Below are 20,210 nucleotides of genomic sequence, written 5' to 3'. Positions count from 1 at the left end.
GTGTAAAGACCATGGGCCAAGATCAGCCCTGGTGTTACCCCATTGAAGTCAAGTTACACCAGGGTGGAATGTAGCCTCTTCTGTTCATTCAAACTTTTGCCTGAGGCAGGCTAGCAGGTGATGCAGTTGGCAAGTTTAGGGAGTGTCTTGCCTACCTGTTAGGAAATCGGGATTATTTCTTATAAACTGAGTCAAAGTCTTCGGGAATGGACACAGCCTCTTAAAAATAATTGACGCAGCAGCTTCAGCACCTGGTGAGCACATACGTAGGTCAGATCTAAGCCGCGATGCAAATGAGGGGATTGTAACATCTTAAAGCTGATCAAGATCGTGATTTCTTTCTCCCCAAAGCACAGGCTGGTGTTGGAAGGAAAGTGTTTCTCATTGAATTGCGAGAGCTCCACAGCCCTGTGTCAGAAGTTGGCACAGGCAGTTGTAGTAAAAGCTTTCCCCTCTCTGCCCTGTGCTGGAAGGACCACTTCTATCCGTGGGCTCTCGGCTGAGAGTGCCAGTAAAGGTGCCAGTGGTTTTGGGATGTGAACACGTGTCCACATGGAACTGAACCAAGAGCACCTTATTTCACACCGGATGCCAAGCTGTTAGGGTCATAAGAATGCTTAAGCACCATCAAGCCGGCTGCACGTGAATCGCTGGCTTAGGGGAGGAAAGTTCCACTTCCCATTACTTACTCCAGAGGTGGGCAAACTACGGCCCGTGGGCCACATCCAGCCCGCGGCACCCTCCTGCCTGGCCCCTGAGCTCCTGGCCCAGGAGGCTCGCCCCCAGCCCCTCCCCCGCAGCCTCAACTCACTGCGCCGCCAGCACCATGCTCTGGGCGGCGGGGCTGCGAGCTCCTGGGGGCAGCGCAGCTGCAGGGTCCGGCCTGACCTGGTGCGCTGTGGTGTGCGGTGCGTGGCTGGCTCCAGCCGGGCGGCTCGGCTCTAACGCCGCCAGCCACCAGTGCTCCAGGCAGTGCGGTAAGGGGGCGGGGAGTGGGGGGGGGGGTGTTGGATAGAGGGCAGGGGAGTTCAGGGGTGGTGGTCAGGAGGCAGGGGTGTGAATAGGGGTTGGGCGGTTAGAGGATGGGGGGAGGCAGTCAGGGCAGAGGTTCCAGGGGCAGTCAGGGGACAGGGAGAAGGGGGGTTTGGATGGGGCAGGGGTCCTGGGGGGGCAGTCAGGAATGAGAGAAGGGGTTGGATGGGGCGGTGGGGGGCAGTCAGGGGTGGAGGTTCTGGGGGCAGTCAAGGGACAGGGAGAGGGGGGTTGGATGGGGCAGGAGTCCTGGGGGAAGGGCATCAGGGGTGAGAAGCAGGGGCCGGGTCACGCCTGGCTGTTTGGGGAGGCACAGCCTCCCCTAACCGGCCCTCCATACAATTTGCGAAACCCGATGCGGTCCTCAGGCCAAAAAGTTTGCCCGCCCCTGACTTACTCTTCCCAGCCAATTGGTTTGGCCGGAGGTTTGTAAAACAGTCAAACAAACAAGACAATCACCCTGACGTTATTTATACAGCTTCACTGGCAGAAGAAAAATTGAACATTAAACTTTTTACATCAGCAAATCTGAAGGTGCCAAATATTTCAGTGGCTACAACTCCTAACTTCTGGAGGAGATTTACACCTACTACCATTTGCTTCATTTCTCTTCATAGTGCAATATGGACTTGGGAGCGTCACAAAAACATCCCCTCTCTTTTTAATGAAGCTCTATTTTCTCTCCACATTTTGCCTTTCGGGATAAGTGATTTCTGCTCAGTACAACGGACGGCATGTCACAAAAAGACCAGAAGGCAACGTGCTGCAAAACAGGAGAGTGTGTTCATAATCCACATTAAGGCTGGCATATTTGTTCACTCAGTGTTTAAGTGATTTGGGGTCATTCCCTTCAGGAGGTACTCGAGGCTGGCACTGAGCACACCACCAGCTAAGCCTCTTAAACCCATCTTGGGGCCCAAAAGTTCCCTGCATCACGTCGTGCCCAAGAGGACATTTTTCTTTCAGGTAGATCTGGTAGTGTAATCCTTTTCCAGCCAGCTTCTTATGCAGCCAGTCTGTGCTGAACTGAACAGCATGATCCAGCAAGGATTCAAGATCTGAGAGAGTCAAGAGTGAGCCTTGCGATAATGGGTGGATCCTTGCCAAATACAAGATCTCGTTCTTAATGATGTTCCCTGGAACATGGGGCAAGAAGAGAAGTTCGTAAACACAGGTGCAACAGTGAGAACAGATCACATGAATAGAAGGCACAGTCTAGTGGTCTGAGTGCTTGTCTAGGAGGAAGAAGCTGTTGACCTCTCTTTGTGCCTATGATACCAACTCCCCCTGTGGCTTTGGGGAAGTCAGGTAACCTCGCTGTGCCTCTGATTCTCTGTCTGTACAGAGGATAATACTAATACTCATCTACCTCTCCAGGGGATTATGAAATTTAAGAGCCTGATTTCCAGAGGCGCTGAGCAATTACAGCTCCCACTGAAGTTGGCACTCATGAAAATTAAGTCCTAACAGGTTTGTTTTCATAAAGAGCTGAGATATCAGAAAATATCAAGACTAAGAAGCCATGTCTAAAGCTAACATTTAACATGCGGCATTTGCAGCTAATAAATCTGAGACCCATCTCTAACTGGGCCAAAATATCACTATTCCTGGAGGGTATTCCCCTCTCTGGTGGAACATACCCAGACCGGAGAAATATCTCTGGTCCAGAAGGGTGTAGCAGATGGGCATCGGCTGGCGAAGGGCTGCCAAGGCCTGCCCCCGGTGGAACTCAGGAGACAGGATGTCAGAAGCAGGTTCCACAGCGGGAGAGGTGCACCAGTGGATCTGGCAGTTGTAAAAGACGAGGAAGCCACCGCTGTTGAAGTGCAGAACCAACCTACAATAAACAGGATGGAAATCAGAGCGAGAAAATCCTGGCTTTGCAGTGTCAATCCAGAAACATTACAAGAACAATCATGTTCCAATCTAGCCGAATGGGCGTGTAGAGATGGGAGGAAGGGAATCAAGGAAAACAGTGGGAACCGGGTGGAGAAATGGTGGAAGAGAAAGGGAAAGCACTATATATTTGCTAGCAGGGTCAATTGCTCAGCCTTTGTACCCCAGCCTCTGAAATCAATGGGAGTTGAGGGCATTCAGCACTTGGCAGGATTGAACCCCCTTGTAAGCACTGCTGTGTTTTCCCATATCTACTACTCCAGACACAACACTGCATTCAGTCATTCAGAGCGAGATGGGACAATATACTGTAGTGACCAGAAAAATACCTAGAATGTTGCAGAGGAGGAGAGCTGGGGGTGGGTTGACTGGAAAAAGGAGCCTTGTCTTTCCTGATTTGCAGTCATGTGGATTTAGTCAGCATCTCCTGGGGCAGCTCTTCTGATGTTGGTTACCGGGGAGATTACATCCCTATTTATATTTAAGTATAGCTTGTCTTATTGTTTCTTATTGTTTCTTCGCTTGAGAAACCTGCCAGTTTCATGGGAACATTCTGCAGGAACCAACACATGCAATGCCCAGGACTGTCATGTTGAGACATTAAACAAGCAAGCAATAACGAAGCCTCTTTTGCCTCTTTAGAAACTGGGCATTGGGGGTGGGAGGCGGGCAAGGGGAGAAGAAAGAGAACGGTGTTTGCCGTGACAAAGGATTCAGTCAATACCTGGGCACAGGATCCTTCCAGTCCCCTCTTTTGTTTGCCTTATTAGCTCTCGAGAACTCATTAGCCCGGATGCTGCCAAACAAGCCAAAATGGAAGCGCAGCCATTTCCAGGTGTCCCCTGCTGCATCTGAGGCATCAGGCACTGAGCGTTCAGTTTCCTGCTTCCTCTGCACACTGTGTTCTTTGGGGCTTAGCTGAGAGACATCCTCCTCCTGACCTTCCTGAGCAAGGGAAAGGGAGCATGCCCCGTTGTCATCCTTTCCTTGGATGATTGGAGATGGGCTTCCACCCACGGTCCGTGCTTCCAGAGAGGCACCAAATGCCAGGAATAAATTCTTTCCAGAGGCCTAAAAATAAAAGTCAAGGGAAGCATTTGAGGACTTATGCATTTGCAAACAATGAACAATTTAAGGGAAGTAACCCTCAGCGCCTAAAGGCGAGGTTCAAAGTGAAGGGCGTGCAGTTAACATGAGGGAACTAGAGGACTCTCTGGGAGATATGAGCTAGCTACATTAGAGCAGGGACCCACATCCCATGAAGTCTTGTTCTCTTTGCCAGTCTAACTAAAGTGTCAGTACAGCCATGATGGGCATCAGTGCATACCCGTCACGTAGTGTAATGAATACCAAACTGTATTATACAGATCAGCCACTAGGTGGTGGTGTATGTAACATACCTTATTTATGAACAGGAGTACTTGTGGCACCTTAGAGACTCAAAAATTTATTTGAGCACAAGCTTTCGTGGGCTACAGCTCACTTCATCGGATGCATATAATGGAACATATAGTAAGAAGATATATATACATACGGAGAACATGAAAAGGTGGAAGTTACCATACCAAATCTAAGAGGCTAATTAATTAAGATGAGCTATTATCAGCAGGAGAAAAAAAAACTTTTGTAGTGATAATCAAGATGGCCCATTTCAGACAGTTGACAAGAAGGTGTGAGGATACTTAACATGGGGAAATAGATTCAATTTGAGTTTATGGTAACCCAAGCCATACCTGGGAAAGCATTAAAGGATCTTTTATAGTGAGCACCTCTGGTGTGTATCTCTCTGAGAAGTAAGCTCTGTAGTCAGTCTAGATCTGACACAGAAGCCTGACCTGCTAAAAGCAGACATGCAGCCTGCTGTGTGCAAGAAGAACATGACAGGTAGCTCATTTAAAAGCTGAAGAGGTCCCTCAGCTTGGAACAGCTACCTAGGAAGCCTAATGCAGACACAATGGAAGCAGTGACGTTGCCTCCAGGACTGGAGCACCCATGGGAAAAAAATAGAGGGCGCTCAGCACCCATTAGCCACCTGCTGATCAGCTGTTCGGTGGGCCCCGCCAATCAGCTCCTCCCCCTCAGCTCCTCCCTACCGCCACGGATCGGCTGTTCGATGACAGGCGGGAGGTGCTGGGGGGAGGAGGAGGAAGAGCGGGGCCGGGAAGAGGCGGAGCAAGGGCAGGGTGTGCTCACGGGAGGGGGCAGAGCGAGCGGGGTGCCTTGGGAAAGGGGTGGGGCAGGGGTTTGGGGCGGAGTGCGGGTGGAGCACCACTGGGGAAAGCTGAAAGTCGGCGTCTGTGAGTTGTGGGGTTGTGTTGACATAACAATGGATGACATAAACTCTGATGACCTAATGGTTCTCCAGCAGTTCCCCTCTTCCACTCGGCTGTGAGGAAAGGTCTCCCCTCTGTTCCCCTTATCCTTATTTACTGCAAAATGGGCTGAGGCCAAACTAATCTCACATGCTTAAACCATCAAACAGCTGCCCAGTGAAAGTTACTTTTGGTTACGAAGGGACCTGGCCAGGATGGGATAGAATCCCTATCCCCTATCCCAAAGCCATGCTGGAAGTAATGTGCATATTCATTGTGGGCTTCGGTCTACATTCCTGGCAGCATGAATTTAAATGTGTGACAATTTCTTTAGGTCAAGTCCTGAACTTAGAGTAGCGTATAAATGTACGCAGGGAAATCTCTGAAGGTTTGTGTGTTCCTTAATCGTTTGTAAGAGGATACAAAGGGGGTGGGGGGTTGTTCAGGGACTTCGTTAACACTGAACTGGCTGCAGCAATTGCTAGACTGGGTCAGTTCTGCTAGTCTGAGCTGAGGAGAGGAGCCACCCGCAGCTGATGGAAGGAATGTCCAGCCAAGCCAATGAAGACTCATGCACCTGTACATATCTGTTAGCGTTCCAGGGAGATTGCCGGAATGGGCAGCAGACTTCAGTGATTTTGCCCAGAATGCCTGGTTTCTAATCCTGCTTCAGGGTCTCCCATGGAAGATCTGGGACTGTAAGAACCTGTCCAGATAGAACCTGGGGCCATGGGGGTGGTTCTGGACCTCTGATGCGTCAACGTTGCCACAGGCTGGGCTCCCACTGGAGAACACTGTGAAGCTAGGCTTGGCAGGAAGTATCGCCCAGCAAAGCCCAAGTGGTGGCTCCTCACAGCCCACTGATTGGCCAATACCAGTATTTAAACGCGGAAGTTAGCATGATGAGCTGCCTGGACAATAACACTGCCTACCAACTTGCCTGCAAAAGACCCAGGAGTCTGCCTTCTGACCCTGGTTTGTCTTTGACTTTGCTATTTGACCGCAGTCTGTAATCTGGCGCCTGACCCCGACTTCCTGGTATCCTGACCTGGCTCGACTCTGACCCTGCTAGAGTATCTACCCGCCGTCTACAGCTGGGTGCCCAACCCTGACTTCTTGGCATTCTGACCCGGCTCGCTCCTGACCCTGCTACTTGTCTCCTGATTGCAACTTGCCAACTGACCAGGGCTCACCCAGCTGCCCATGGCCTGGCCCTGAGAGGGACACAGTGGCCAGAGTTAAATATTGCACTGAAATCTCATCCCCGTTTAATGCACCAGTGCTCAGCTTGTAGCTTTCAAGCTGCTCGTCAAGTACAGGCATCTATGGGTACGTCTACACTGCCAACAAAAAGGAAAACCTGCAGCACTGTGCCAGAGCCCACGTCAACTGAGTCGGTCTTGCAGGGCTCGTGCTATGGGGCTAACAATAGCAGTGTAGCCGTTCCCGCTTGAGCTGAGCCTGGGTTCTAAAACCCACCCCCTTCGCCAGGTTTCAGAGCCTGGGCTGCAGTCTGAGTGGCATCATCTACACTGCTACTTTTAGCCCAAAAGTGCGGCCCGCGTCAGTCAACCCGGTCTCACTGCGGCAGATGGCGGTGGTTTTATGGCAATGCAGACATACTCTGAATGTAGCTCTTGCAGGCCTGGTCCAGGTCAGCTCGCTTGGCCTCAGGTTTGGGTGGAGCACAGGTCACAAGAGTAATCGCCTGCTGCTGGATACATACCAGGCAGAGCTGAGCACACTCACTGGGGGAGGGGTCAGGAGTTGCATTTCCACCCCTCACGTCTGGGGCTTGGGGAAGGTACAAGGGAGGGGAAAAAAAACAACTGGTGAGCCACTAGAATTCCCCCTGCTCCCCTTTCCCTTTCAGCAAAGAGGGAGGTAGAAGGAAAGAGTGACACTTTCCATTTCAGCAACCGGGGGTAGGAGAGAGAATGGAGACAGTATAACAGAGCCAACAACTTCAGAGTGTGCCCATCACGGGTCAGGTTGTCACAACACACATCAGTCGATGAGGTTGCCTACCACAGCATGTAGCCGATCAGTGACTGCTCGTAGCAAATATCCCCAACAGCCAGTGATGGGACACTAGATGGGGAGGGCTCTGAGTTATAACAGAGAATTCTTTCCCAGGTGTTTGGGTCTTGCCAAAATGCTCAGGGTCCAACTGATCACCATATTTGGAATCATGAAAGGAATTTTCCCCTGGGTCAGATTGGCAAACACAAGGGGTGGGGGTTGCCTTCCTCTGCAGCATGGGGCATGGGTTACTTGCAGGTTTAAACTAGTGTAAATGGTGGATTTTTCATAACTTGAAATCTTTAAGTCAAGATTTGAGAACTTCAGTAACTCAGGTTAGGGGTCTGTTATAGGAGTGGGTGAGTGAGGTTCTGTGATGTGCAGGAGGTCAGACTAGATGACCATGATGGTCCCTTCTGGCCTTAAAGTCTATGAGTCTGTGATTATTTGGTGGGCCTCTGCATGGCATTCAATGATGCTTTGGCCCTTGACAGTGAAGCCCTGTTGACTTAAATTCATCTAGGAAGTTAATTTATTCTGGGTTATGAACAGTAAAAAAGCAAAGCATTCTGGGTATTTTCCCTGTGCGAACCCTGGCTCCCCCATGTCCCTCCCTTTCTGTAATTCTGACCCTGAGCTCAACCTTTTCGATATAGAGTGGCCACTGTTTACACCTGAAGGTGCCTTCACATTAGTCCTGTAGCCATGTGGGTTGTGCCTAAGCCTGTCTATACAGCACATGTTTAGAGCTGCAAACTAGGGACGTGTTCCACACTGAGCATGAGAGGCTACCCTGATGTTACTGTAGGTTTGCCCATATGCCAACACCCTGCACCTTTGCAGCACCAGTTAGGGCAAGGAAAGGGAGGTTTGTGAGGCAGGACTGACATGTCCAGACAAGGCTGCCTTTTAGCATAGCTCACCTGAGAGTCCTGGAGCCTCATTGCTTTCAGATCCTTCAGGTTTCTCTGCCTGCTGCTTCCTCCCACCTTGGCCACTACCTGCCCCACAAAAGGAGCAGTCAGCAACTGGAACCTCTTCACAGACGGGCCTTCTGGCATTTCTGGCTGAAGTCAATGGGAGCTGCAGGTGCACACGCTGGGGGTCTCAGGCAGGGCACCCTAGAGCTGAGATGCATAAACTCAGTGATTGCTTAGGGAAATGCGGTTGCACATAAACAGGCCATTGTCCCTGGTTCTCTCATCTTCCATGATCATGCTCCTCGCCCATATGGGAAGGGTTACAGAAACACTCAGATCATTTCCCTTTCCCCACTCGAACTCCAGCTGCAACCGGAAAGTCTGCAGTGGGCTGAGCCTGGCCTGCGTTTCTCAAGGCGACAAGCAGCAATACTCTGGCTTAAGCTTATGCTCTCCCATTAGATTCAATGGAGGAGGCTTTGATCCTCATCTCCGCACGGTCATTATAAAAAAAATACAGTCCTGGTTCCCCTGCTATAACGTCCCTGCCTCCCTGTTCCCTCACCTTGGGAAGCCATTGGGCATGCCCCCCATTTAATATTTTGTGATGGGGGAACTGTGCTGAGACCATCAAACAGCCAGCAGATGGTAACAGCTTCCAGTCAACAGGCTCAAGCCGGGAAACTAGAAGCGAAGTGCCCTATACATCATTCCCAGCCCCCTAGAGCCATCCGTTCCACCCTCCAAAACTATCCTCTATTTCTCCCTTAAAATTGATTGGCATGAGACAGTCCATAAGTCAGAGGGGTGGATTGTGCAGCCCATCTGAACAGTGACAGCAAGGAAGCAAAACCATGGCCTTGTTTGCAGAACTGCACAGTGTGAATAGTCCCTGCTTCTGTCACTTAAAAGGAGTCAGTGAGGGCTTGATCCTGGGACATCAGTGAGAGTTGGCAGAATGAGAAATAGGACCCAGGAGTCTTGACCCACCCGTTCCCTGCTCCAAGCATGAGGACATGCGGCCTCCCTCCAGATTAAATTATAAAATAAAGTTAGTGCCACGTGATTCTGAACAAACTAATGCAGTGGTTCTCAAACTTTCGTGCTGGTGACCCCTTTCACATAGCACGCCTCTGCGTGCGACCCCCCCCCCTTCTAAATTAAAAACTCTTTTTATATATTTAACACCATGATAAATGCTGGAGGCAAAGCGGGGTTTGGGGTGGAGGCTGACAGCTCGCAACCCCCCATGTAATAACCTTGCGACCCCGAGGGGTTCTGACCCCCAGTTTGAGAACCCCTGAACTATAACCACAGCCAGACAACGCATGAGAGGAGAGATCAGAAAACAGGTTTGTTTGCTTTATATCATTCTCAACCATCGCGTTCATCCCTCCCACAGACCTGGTTTCAAGGGGCAGCACTCATCGCACCCCCAAAACTCCCTACATTCCCCAAAAATCTAGTAATCCTCATTTTCACTGCTGAGAACAATTCACACCAGACATAGAGCCCCCCAGCACTGAGGTGAGAGCATTATTATCCCTGTAGGAAGAAATCCCACAACGCTGGGAGTTTCAAGCATGTCCCTCCTGTTGGGTCTTTGTCACACAAACCACACCCTGCATTTGGGCCTTCCTCGCTGACAGCAGGGCTGCATCTATTACTGGCCAAGCAGCCTGGGGTCTTAAATACCAAGGTTCTTTCTTTTTAATGGTCTTCAATTTGGTGATGTCGCATACAGTGAAGGCAAGAAGAGCCTCAGGTCCCCAGTGAGAAAATCCATCACTGATACTCACTGCTAATCCCAGCCGCCGCTCTGTCCCACGCCTGACCCCACCCCAGGACTGCCACTGTCTGATCTCTCCCTCCTGCCAGTTTCACACACCCCACCCTCTGGGGGCTTTGCACCCAAGTGTAAATCATTTCTCAGACCCGCTCAGTCGAATACCTAATTACAGCTCTCCAGAGCAATCGAGCCCAGAGTTACTAATTGGGCCCTGCTTTTGGTCTGCATATTTCAGGGGGCAGAGGGGAGTCAGATCCTGATGCTCCAGAAAATCATGGAATTAGCTGAAACATCGTGAGGTGTAGAAAAAAGTGTTGGGGTCTTTGTCTTCTGGTTTCTGAGCCTCTCGGGTTCTTGTTTTCAAGTTTTTCTGTGCAATTGTGAGGGCTAGAAACATACATGTTTATTTAAAAATTAAACCTGATATTTGCACTTCAGAATTATTATGATCATGATCAGGGTGATGATGTTTCTTAGGGTACTGCCAAAGGGCACTAGACTGAAGTGCAAACACAGAGTAATAAACAAATTCCTGAAGAGAGTCTCATGCAATCACATCCCTTGGCTTTTAAGAAGCCCGCCAGCAACCATGAGATGCGTCGGCAACTCTGCCTCTAGGCTTTGATTGTGCCTGTGAAACATTGGCCCATGTTGGGGGCTCTGCAGAGCTGCACTGCCCCAGGGAAGGTCCAGAAACCACTGAGGAGTCCTTGTGGCACCTTAGAGGCTAACCAATTTATCTGGGCATAAGCTTTCATGGGCTAGAACCCACTTCATCAGATGTATGGAGTGGAAAGTACAGGAGCAGGTATAAATACATGAAAAGATGGGAGTTGCCTTACCAAGTGTGACAAGAAGGAACAAGGCCTCCCAGAGCAATCAGCGTGCCAGGAAGCTTACCCACTCCCACTGCCTTTAAAGAGGCACTTGCCCGTCACAGCTCTGCTAGCCAGTGGGCAGGTGAGGAGGAAGGACAGGGCTGTCTTCCTGCCCCTCCCTGAACTTAGTTCTAGCCACTTCCCCTCCGCCCTCTGATGTACTCCCACCCCCATACTTCCTCCCTCCTTTGCTGTTGCAGGTTTTTGCCTTTCCCACCTTTTCAAAATGCAAAAATGGGAGACATGCAGGAGCCTCCTGCTCCTCCTCTTCCCCCTGAGGCCACGCCCCTGGCCATCAGGCCGAAAGCTGGAGCTGAGTAGTGGTAGGGTTGCCAACTTTCTAATCGCACAAAACCCAATGCCCCTGCCCCGCGCCTTCTGCGAGGCCTCGCCTCTGGCTCGTTCTATCCCCCTCCCTCCATCGCTTACTCTCCCACACCCTCACTCACTTTCACCGGGCTGTGTCAGGGGGTTGGGGTGCGGGAGTGGGACTCTGAGCTCCGGCTGGGGGTGCGGGCTCTGGGTGGGGCCAGAAATGAGGGGTTTAGGGTGCGGGAGAGGGCTCCAGATTGCGGGCAGGGGGTTAAGGTGCAGGGGGAAGGGGGGAGGACTCCGGCTGCGGTGTGGACTCTGGGGTGGGGCCGGGGAGGAGGGGTTTGGGGTGAAGGAAGGAGCTTTGGGCTGGGGCAGGGGGGTTGGAGTGCAGGGGTGAGGACTCCGGCTGGGGGTGCAGCCTCTGGGGTGGGACTGGGGATGAGGGGTTTGGAGTGCAGGAGGGGGTGCTGGCTCTGGGAGGGAGTTTGGGTGCGGCAGCGGGCTCAGGGCTGGAGCAGGGGGTTGGGGTGTGGGAGAGTGTTGACCATCATGTAATCATCTTTGAAAGATGCAAGAGCTGCAATAGATTACATCGCTTTGCAAGATTTTGCAAGCACCAGCAGAGCATGGACAAAGAGGGGGACGCCATCACCTGTAGCTCAGATGAATTGTTCATGAGAACAATGGACACTCCTGGAGCAGCCGACGAATGAACTGTCAACCTGAAACCAAAAGGGACGTAGATGCATTTTGGATTGGACACTGGTGCACAAGCCAATGTGTTGCCAGGAGCAGTGTTATTAACGCTAAAAGAAAGCCACAGACAGCATAAGATAAACAGATAAAACTCCGGGCTTAGAGTGGAGAGTTTATCCTCACTAAAGGAATATGCAAATTAGATATATGAGTAAATAACAACCTGGAGAAGATACAATTTGTAATAGTAGCAGGGTAAGGCTTATCACTTATTGGGTTAAAATGTGTCAAGCCCTTTGTCTCAAGAGGGTGCACTCATTGCGGGGCCAGTGGACCAAACCAATTGAGGAAGAGTCTGAGGATGTCTTCCATAGGATAGGGAAGCTCTCAACAGAGTACAGAATAGAGCTGAAAAGGCCCAAGTGCTGCACAATTCATGCCCCTAGAAGAGCGGCCCTTGCCCTAAGGCAGAGGCTAAAGGGAGGGTTGCATAGGTTCCGGGAATCAGAGTGCAAACAGAAGAACCAAGAAAGTATGTTCACTTGTTGGTCACTGGAGTAAAGATAGACAGATCCCTTCACTTCTGTTTAGACCCAAAAGAATTCAATAAACACGAAAAAGGGACCATTTCCCACTATCTACAAGGGAAGAAATTTGGGGCAATATGGCAGATGTCAAATATTTTTCTTCACTGGATACATCAGCAGGTTCTTGAAGGGACTCTTAAAAAAACAGCACATGAGGTTGCCCTGTGGTCTCATGAGGTGGTCACCCCAGATGGACATACAATGAAGAGCAACAGAGGGCAGAAGGGAGGGAGCTAAGGGGCCCTGAGTCTGCCAGTTTGCTTGAGACGGTTTCAGTTAGTCAACAACTGCAACAGAACAAAACCACAGACCCCCAGGCCACGACCCCTGCCCGAACAAATGGACTCACCCCCTCCTGTCAGCCGTAGTGGTGACTTTTCAAAGGGCAACCTGCTGATACAAGCGATTAGCGCTAGGCATCTCCGAGACTAATTGAGCCTTGCTAGTAAATGTAGTTCGTAGGCGGTGTAGCCTTTATTTTGGTAATCAACAGGTCTGTGTTAAACCACGGTGTCCCTAGCGAGGGAATCCATCACCCGGGCTGCTACAGTTTTAGAATCCGCAGGGGGCAAAAGTTACCCGGAGGGATTTCCTTCTCCAGACTGTAGGAGCACACAAAGAACAACTGCAACAACCACAAACACAGTTACAAGTAAGGGATGTTGTTGTCTGCACTATAAATTTCACTAAGCGGATAATCAATGTTACAGTCACGAACAGATGTATAAAACCCAAGCAAGCCCATGCAATAGCCAGTGTGGTTTTCATGGCCACATTTCCAAAGCTATCATAGAGTCGGGTGGATCTCTCAACAGGTTGTCATCAGTGGAGAGCGGGGTGTCTCCTGATGGGGTCTTCCCTCCTGCAGCCAATTAGTTCATTTTACCCTTCATTTATTGCATGTTGTGTGATGTTATAATTAACTCATATGCTATGTCATATATAATCATTGTATGCTAAAGAGATTTAAGTTGTAGGATTATAGAAGTATACGATTGATAGGTGTTTAGAAGTGATAAGTATGTACAGTAAAAGCTGTGTTATCCGGTCCTGTACCAACTGGAAAGCTCTATAAACTGGCATTTCTAACCTTCATAGGAAGTCTGATTTATAGTCCGGTTGGTGTGGGGCCGGCAGGTTCCCTACATGGCTCCCTGGAGGCAGCAACATGTCCCTGCTGCTCCTAGGCGGAGGAATGGCCACGAGGGATTCGGAGTGCAGGGGTGGGGTGCGGGGCTGGGGGGTGGGGAGTGGTGATGCGGGGCGCAGACTCTGAGAGGGAGTTTGGGTTCAGGAGGGGGCTCAGGGCAGGGGGTTGGGGCACAGGAGGGGTGAGGGATGCCAGATCTGGGGGGTGGTCATCTCAGGTGGCTCCCCGAAAGCAGCGACCAGTCCCTGCAGCCCCTAGCTGGAGGCGCGGCCAGGCGTCTCTGCGCACTTCCCCCACCCGGAACCGCGGCCAATGGGAGCTGCGGGGGCAGTGCCTGCAGACGGGGGCAGCGTGCGCAGAGCCACCAGCCCCACCTCCACCTAGGGGCTGCAGGAACTGGTCGCCGCTTGCCGGGAGCCACCCGAGGTGAGTGCCCCTCGGATCCGGCATCCCACACCCTCTCCCGCACCCCAACCCCCTGCCTCAGCCCAGAGCCCCCTACTGCACCCAAACTCCCTCCCAGACCCCACACCCCCTCCTACACCCTAACCCCCTGCCCAGATCAGAATCTTCCTCCTGCACCCAAACTCCCTCCCAGACCCTGCACTCCTTCCTGCACCCCAACCCCCTGCCCCAGCCCAGAGCCCCCTCTTACACCAAACTCTCTCCCAGAGCCCACACCCCTCACCCTCTCCTGGACTCCAATGCTCTGCACCAGACCAGAACTCCCTCCTGCACCCAGACCCTGCACCCCAATTCCCTGCCCCAGCCCCCTCCTGCACCAAACTCCCTCCGACAAAAAAGACTTGTATACAGCGTCCCCACTAAATCTAATAGCCCCAGGCCCACAGGAGTGTTAATCCGGCCCTGCCTAACCCCCACCCCCAACTCCCTGGGAGAGCCAGAAATGACTTTTCAGCCCAGTGGTGGTGCTGTATAGGTCTGACCTGACATTTGGGAGACAGGACTAGAGAGGTAAATGGATCAGCAGGCTGGAAGCAGAGTGTCTGTGCTAACTAACACAGGTAAATGGGTCAGTGAGCTAAGAGACACAATGTCCGTACCAGCTAAAATAAGGGGGAACACCCAGGGGACCATCTACAATGGACAAGATAACAATGGACAAGATAAGCCTGGAAGGTAAGTTGAGGTAAAGAACAGGGCTTGAGCACCCACAGAAAAAAAATTGTGTGTGCTTAGCATGCACCAGCAGCCAGCTTCCCCCCTGTCCCAGGGCCTCCCACCCACCATGGATCAGCTGTTCCACGGCGTGCAGGAGGTGCTGGGAGGGAGGGGGAGGAGTGGGGACAGGACACGCTTGGGGAAAGGGGCAGACCTGGGTGGGAAGAGGTGGAGCGGGGCCTTGGGGGAAGAGGTGGAGTGGGGGCAGGGCCTGGGATGGCAGCGGGGTTGAGCTCCTCCAGGGAAAGTTGGAAGCCGGTGCCTGTGAGCAATGTCATGTGTAAAGGAAGAGGGTTTCTGTGTAACTTTGGATGTGTGGTATGCCCTACACCCACCCCCTACGCTTGAGTCTGATCCACTCAGTGTGACGTTGCTGTCTGCCAGATAAAAATATGTGTGTGTGACACAAAATCTGGAGTTGAACTGAGTTCTTGGGAAGTCGAATGGAAAGAGGCCTCCGAGGGAATCGCAGCATACTGGGGCCATGACTCAGCCCCGGTCTACACTATAAACTTACATCAATATAGCTACATCACTCGGGGTGGGGGTGTGAAAAATTCACACCCCTCAGCCACGCAAGTATACTGAGCTAACCCCCGGCGTAGACAGGGCTTCTCCCATCACTTCGCTGCCGGTCGCCCTTTGTGCAGGTGGATGAGCTACGCCCACGGGAGAAGCTACAGCTCGGTTGCAGTTGCATTGCTGTAGCATTTTACGTGTGGACTTGCCCTAAGATTCCATTCGTCTGGAGCTGGCCACATGAAGTTTATTACACATGTAGCTTTAAGGTCAAGGACTGTAGCCCAGCAGCGTAGCAATGGCATTTACAGCGTCTAGAAATTTTATCTCTGCATCCCAGCCTGAGGTGACATGTTCCCAGTCAAGATGAGGATAGTTGAAATCCCCCATTTTTGCTAGGATGTCTGGCTTTGTAGCCTCACTAATCTCTCTGAGCATTTCACAGTCACCATCACCAGTTTAGTCAGGGGGTCCACAGAATTCTCCTACTGCTACACTCCTATTATTTAAGCATAGTTTCTGCCCAAAGAGATTCTATGGTACAGTTTGTTTCTTTTAAGTCTTTTACTACATTTTACTCGATGCTTTCTTTCACAGATACTGCCATAAGCCTACCAGCATGACCAACTCTGTTATCCCTCTGTATTTTGTACCCAGGTATTACTGTGTCCCATTGATTATCATTTGTGATCTCTATTATATCAATATCCTCATTTAATAGTAGGTACTCAAGGTCACCCATCTTAGTATTTAGTCTCCTAGCATTTGTATACAAGCACTTACAAAATCTGTCAATATTTAGTTGTCGGCCTTTATGTAATTGAATGGGAGTCTTTTTCATTTGATTGTTTCTCTTCAATTCCTACCTGTATGTTATCAACTTCTATCCTCTCCTCTTTATTAGGCTGTAGAATATCTCCTTAAGAAAACCTCCCCTAAGGAATGTCTCTGTACCATGTGCTCCTCCACACCTGTCAGCTTTCTCCCAGCCCTTGGTTTAATAACTCCTCTATGATCTTTTTAATTTTATGTCAGAAATCCAGTTCCATTTTGGTAGAGGTGGAGCTCAACCTTTCTCTACAGGCTCTTCCTTTCGCAAAAGGTTCCCCATTTCCGAATAAAACTAAATCCCTCCTACAAACGCTGTTGTCTCATCCGTGCATTGAGACCCTGAAGTTCTGCCTGTCTAACTGGCCCTGCGTGTGGGACGGGAAGCATTGCAGAGAATGCTACCATGGAGGTCCTGGACTTTAATCTCTTACCTAGCAGCCTAAATGTGGGCTCCAGGACCTCTCTCCTTTCCTTCCCTATGTCACTGATACCTACATGTACCACGACTATTAGCTCTTCCCCAGCACTGTACATAAGTCTGTCTAGATGTCTGGAGAGGTCCCCAGCCAGCAGGCAACTGATTATGTGGTTCTCCTAGTCATCACAAACCCAACTATCCATAATTCTGGTAATCAAATCCCCCATTACTATTATCTGTCTCTTCCTAACAACTGGGGTCCCCTCCTCTAGAGGGATATCCTAAGTACGGAAGTGAAATATGGGCACTGAGGAAGGCAAAAAGAGGGGACGCTGGGGGAGGCCTCATCATCATTAGTATAAAGAATAGGAGTACTTGTGGCACCTTAGAGACTAACCAATTTATTTGAGCATAAGCTTTCGTGAGCTACAGCTCACTTCATCGACGAAAGCTTATGCTCAAATAAATTGGTTAGTCTCTAAGGTGCCACAAATACTCCTTTTCTTTTTGCGAATACAGACTAACACGGCTGCTACTCTGAAACCTGTCATCATTAGTGTGTCAATTACAGCACCTGGTTTGCATTAGCATTGCTTTGTCTGCAGCGCTGTATACCACCTGCACACCAATCTCAGACCTAGGCCAATCGGGCATACCAAGTTGCCGTTATTTTCTGTAAGAAGGCATGATGCTGCCCCATTCCTATAACCCCTGCGCTATGAGGTGGGGGAGAAGGGGAAGAAGCACAGAATCATAGAATTGTAGGACTGGAAGGGATCTCAAGAGGTCTTCTAGTCCATTCCTCTGCACTAATGGCAGGACTAAGTATTATCTAGATCAGTGGTTCCCAAACTTGTTCCGCCGCTTGTGCAGGGAAAGCCCCTGGCGGGCCGGGCCGGTTTGTTTACCTGCCGCGTCTGCAGGTTCGGCCGATCGTGGCTCCCAGTGGCCGCGGTTCGCTGCTCCAGGCCCGTGGGAGCTGCTGGAAGCGGTGCGAGCTGAGGGACGTACTGGCCGCCGCTTCCAGCAGCTCCCATGGGCCTGGAGCAACGAACTGCGGCCAGTGGGAGCCACGATCGGCCGAACCTGCAGACGCAGCAGGTAAACAAACTGCCCTGGCCCGGCAGGGGCTTTCCCTGCACAAGTGGTGGAACAAGTTTGGGAACCACTGCTCTAGACCAACCCTGACAGCTGTTTGTCTAACCTGCTCTGAAAAGTCTCCAGTGATGGAGATTCCACAACCTCCCTAGGCACATAGTTCCAGTGTATAACCACCCTGACAATTAGGAAGTTTTTCCTAATGTCCAACCTAAACTTCCCTTGCTGCTCCTTCTCCTGTCCTCAGAGGTTAAGGAGAACCATTTTCCTCCCTCCTCCCTGTAACAACCTTGTATGTACTTGAACACTGTTATCATGCCCCTCCCTCGGTTTTCTCTTCTCCAGATTAAACAAACCCATTTTTTGCAATTTTCCCTCATAGGTCCTGTTTTCTAGACCAGAGGTTCTCAAACCAGGGGGGCATGGAATGTATTTGGGGGGGAGGGTCTCAAACCAGGGGGGCATGGAATGTATTCTGGGCAGGTGGGGGGGTTCTCAAACCAGGGGGGCATGGAATGTATTCTGGGTGGGGGGGAGGTTTCTCAAACCAGGGGGGCATGGAATGTATTCTGGGCGGGGGGGGAGGTTCTCAAACCAGGGGGGCATGGAATGTATTCTGGGAGGGGGGGATGTATTCGGGGAGGGGGGTAATGAGAAGCATTAGGCAAAATAAACTGTGCACATTTTACCCCCAGCAATGAATAACTAGCAACGCTGATTCCTCCGGAGATATCAGGTCCTCAGACGGTGCTGTGCCTTTTTCTCTAGATGGCGCTGTCCATTCTGACAGATTTCTAAGACTGCACGTCGTTATACAAAGTCGTTGCCATCTGTACGTTAATCCCTTTGCTACAACATGGTGTGCACATTTCATTGTAAGATTGTACCGCAGTCGTAGTTTGTTTTTTTGCTCTTGTTACAATGGATTGTTGGCTTTGTTTGAATCAATGCCTTACTGGTTTTAATATTTAGTGAGCATTGAATGTTTGGCTTTTTTTATGGGTATATATATTTGTATGGCTGGAAGGGGGGTAGGAATTACTGCAGACACAAAGAAGGGAGGTGCGATCAAATAAGTTTGAGAACCACTGTTCTAGATCTTTAATCATTTTTGTTGCTTTTCTCTGGACTTTCTCCGGTTTGTCTAGATCCTTCCTGAAATGTGGCACCCAGAACTGGACACAATACTCCAGCTGAGGTCTAATCAGCCAGTGCAGAGTAGAGAGGAAAAATTACTTCTCGTGTCTTGCTGACAACACTCCTGCTACTACATCCCAGAATGATGTTTGCTTTTTTTTGCAACAGTGTTACACTATTAACTCATATTTAGCAGTAAGAATTAAAAGTGAAATGGGGGGGGAAGCAAGGAGGAAAGGATACAGGGGGAGGGAAAACAGGGCAGTGGAATATCAGAGGAAAGAAGCCAGGCAGGGCGAGAAATCCCCACATTTTGTTAATTGTTTCGAGGAAGCCAGCGTGTTCTGGTCAATAGGCACTTGCCCCTGTGCTGAATCATGAAGTTTGTAGGTTTAAAAGCGCAGAAGGTCTCTAGTAGTTTGACACCGATGGGTATTGCTTTCTTCAGGTCATTCTGGTCTGATGTAAATTGAGATCAGATAACTGTGCCCACAACTCCTGTGTTTCGGGTGCGATGTGGATTTGAAGGTGGCATAGTTTGGGTGGTAATGCTCACTTGCAGTGCTCCTTCTCTTAAAGCCAGGGAAGGGGCTTAAGTGACCCTGGTGAGCAGGTATGGGTAAGTCAAGTGGGGAATAAATGTCCCCAAGGTGTTAAATTTTCTTGCTGGGGATCCTTTATTTTTGTGGTGGGGGGGGGGTATTTAAAAGTGGCAGATGAGGTGTTATGGCCAGATGACATAAAGAGCTCAGCTTTCCTGCATCCAGACAGCTCTGCAGCACAACCCAGTCTCTCTCCCTGCAATCGGTAGTACAAGGATGGGATGCACAGCACACACCCACTCATCACTGTCGTGGAAGGCCACCGTCTTTTTAGACAAGGGGTCAGAAAACAGATTCCCCCCCGCGTACTGAAGAGTTCCTCCGTCTTAGGAAGGGTTAGCTTCCAAGCCCAATGATGCGAGTTGGAACCGCTACAATTGCTGAGCACTGAACACAGTGGGGTAAAAATACAAAGCACAGGAAGAGGAGAGAGGAAAACCACAAACGCTGATGTCACATAGCCTTGCATTGGAAAAGGGTGTCAAAATCAAAGGAGGCAATCAAAAGCAAGGGAGGCAATCTGGATTTCTATTTAAAAATAGCACAGTCAGAATTCAGGTAAAACATCGTTTCCCACAAAGAGACGCCAACTGCCACATTTGTAACCTGTTCATCCGAACAACGAAAACATCCGACTCCCTCTGCCAGCTGCCAGCTAGTGGCTGCAATATACCCAATAGCTGCAGGTCAACCAGCACCTTTCCATTCACAGCTTCAAGGGCTCACGCCAGTCTGGAATCCCACAGGGCAGCAGACCCAATAGGAAAGAGACATGAACCCCTTCCCAACATTACCCAACCACTGCCTTCACTCTCCCAACCAACCC

At 50.4% G+C, this 20,210-nt stretch overlaps 1 protein-coding gene across 2 annotated transcripts; it reads right to left on the bottom strand.

Annotated features, from left to right (window-relative positions):
• Positions 1 to 216: 216 nt before the first annotated feature.
• NEIL2 (nei like DNA glycosylase 2) lies at positions 217 to 13,313 on the bottom strand. Of its 2 annotated transcripts, XM_007068933.4 has the most exons (6): positions 12,797 to 13,313; positions 11,817 to 11,886; positions 8,186 to 8,389; positions 3,653 to 3,999; positions 2,673 to 2,869; positions 1,322 to 2,168 (listed from the first exon to the last, which is right to left on the bottom strand). In XM_007068933.4, exons 3-6 carry the CDS (start codon positions 8,321 to 8,323, stop codon positions 1,852 to 1,854), a joined length of 999 nt encoding a protein of 332 aa, XP_007068995.1. In that variant the 5' UTR covers positions 8,324 to 8,389; positions 11,817 to 11,886; positions 12,797 to 13,313; the 3' UTR covers positions 1,322 to 1,851. The 2 variants fall into 2 exon arrangements, with proteins under 2 accessions (XP_043400171.1, XP_007068995.1); XM_043544236.1 differs by lacking the exons at positions 11,817 to 11,886; positions 12,797 to 13,313 and adding an exon at positions 10,814 to 10,946 and having other exon boundaries at positions 217 to 2,168.
• Between the last annotated feature and the right edge of the window lie 6,897 nt (positions 13,314 to 20,210).

This window comes from Chelonia mydas, chromosome 3 (genome assembly GCF_015237465.2).
Source record: "Chelonia mydas isolate rCheMyd1 chromosome 3, rCheMyd1.pri.v2, whole genome shotgun sequence".
Taxonomy (NCBI): Eukaryota; Metazoa; Chordata; order Testudines; family Cheloniidae; genus Chelonia; species Chelonia mydas.
Note: the sequence above shows the minus strand (reverse complement) of the source record. Positions and strands in the feature narration are given on the sequence as shown.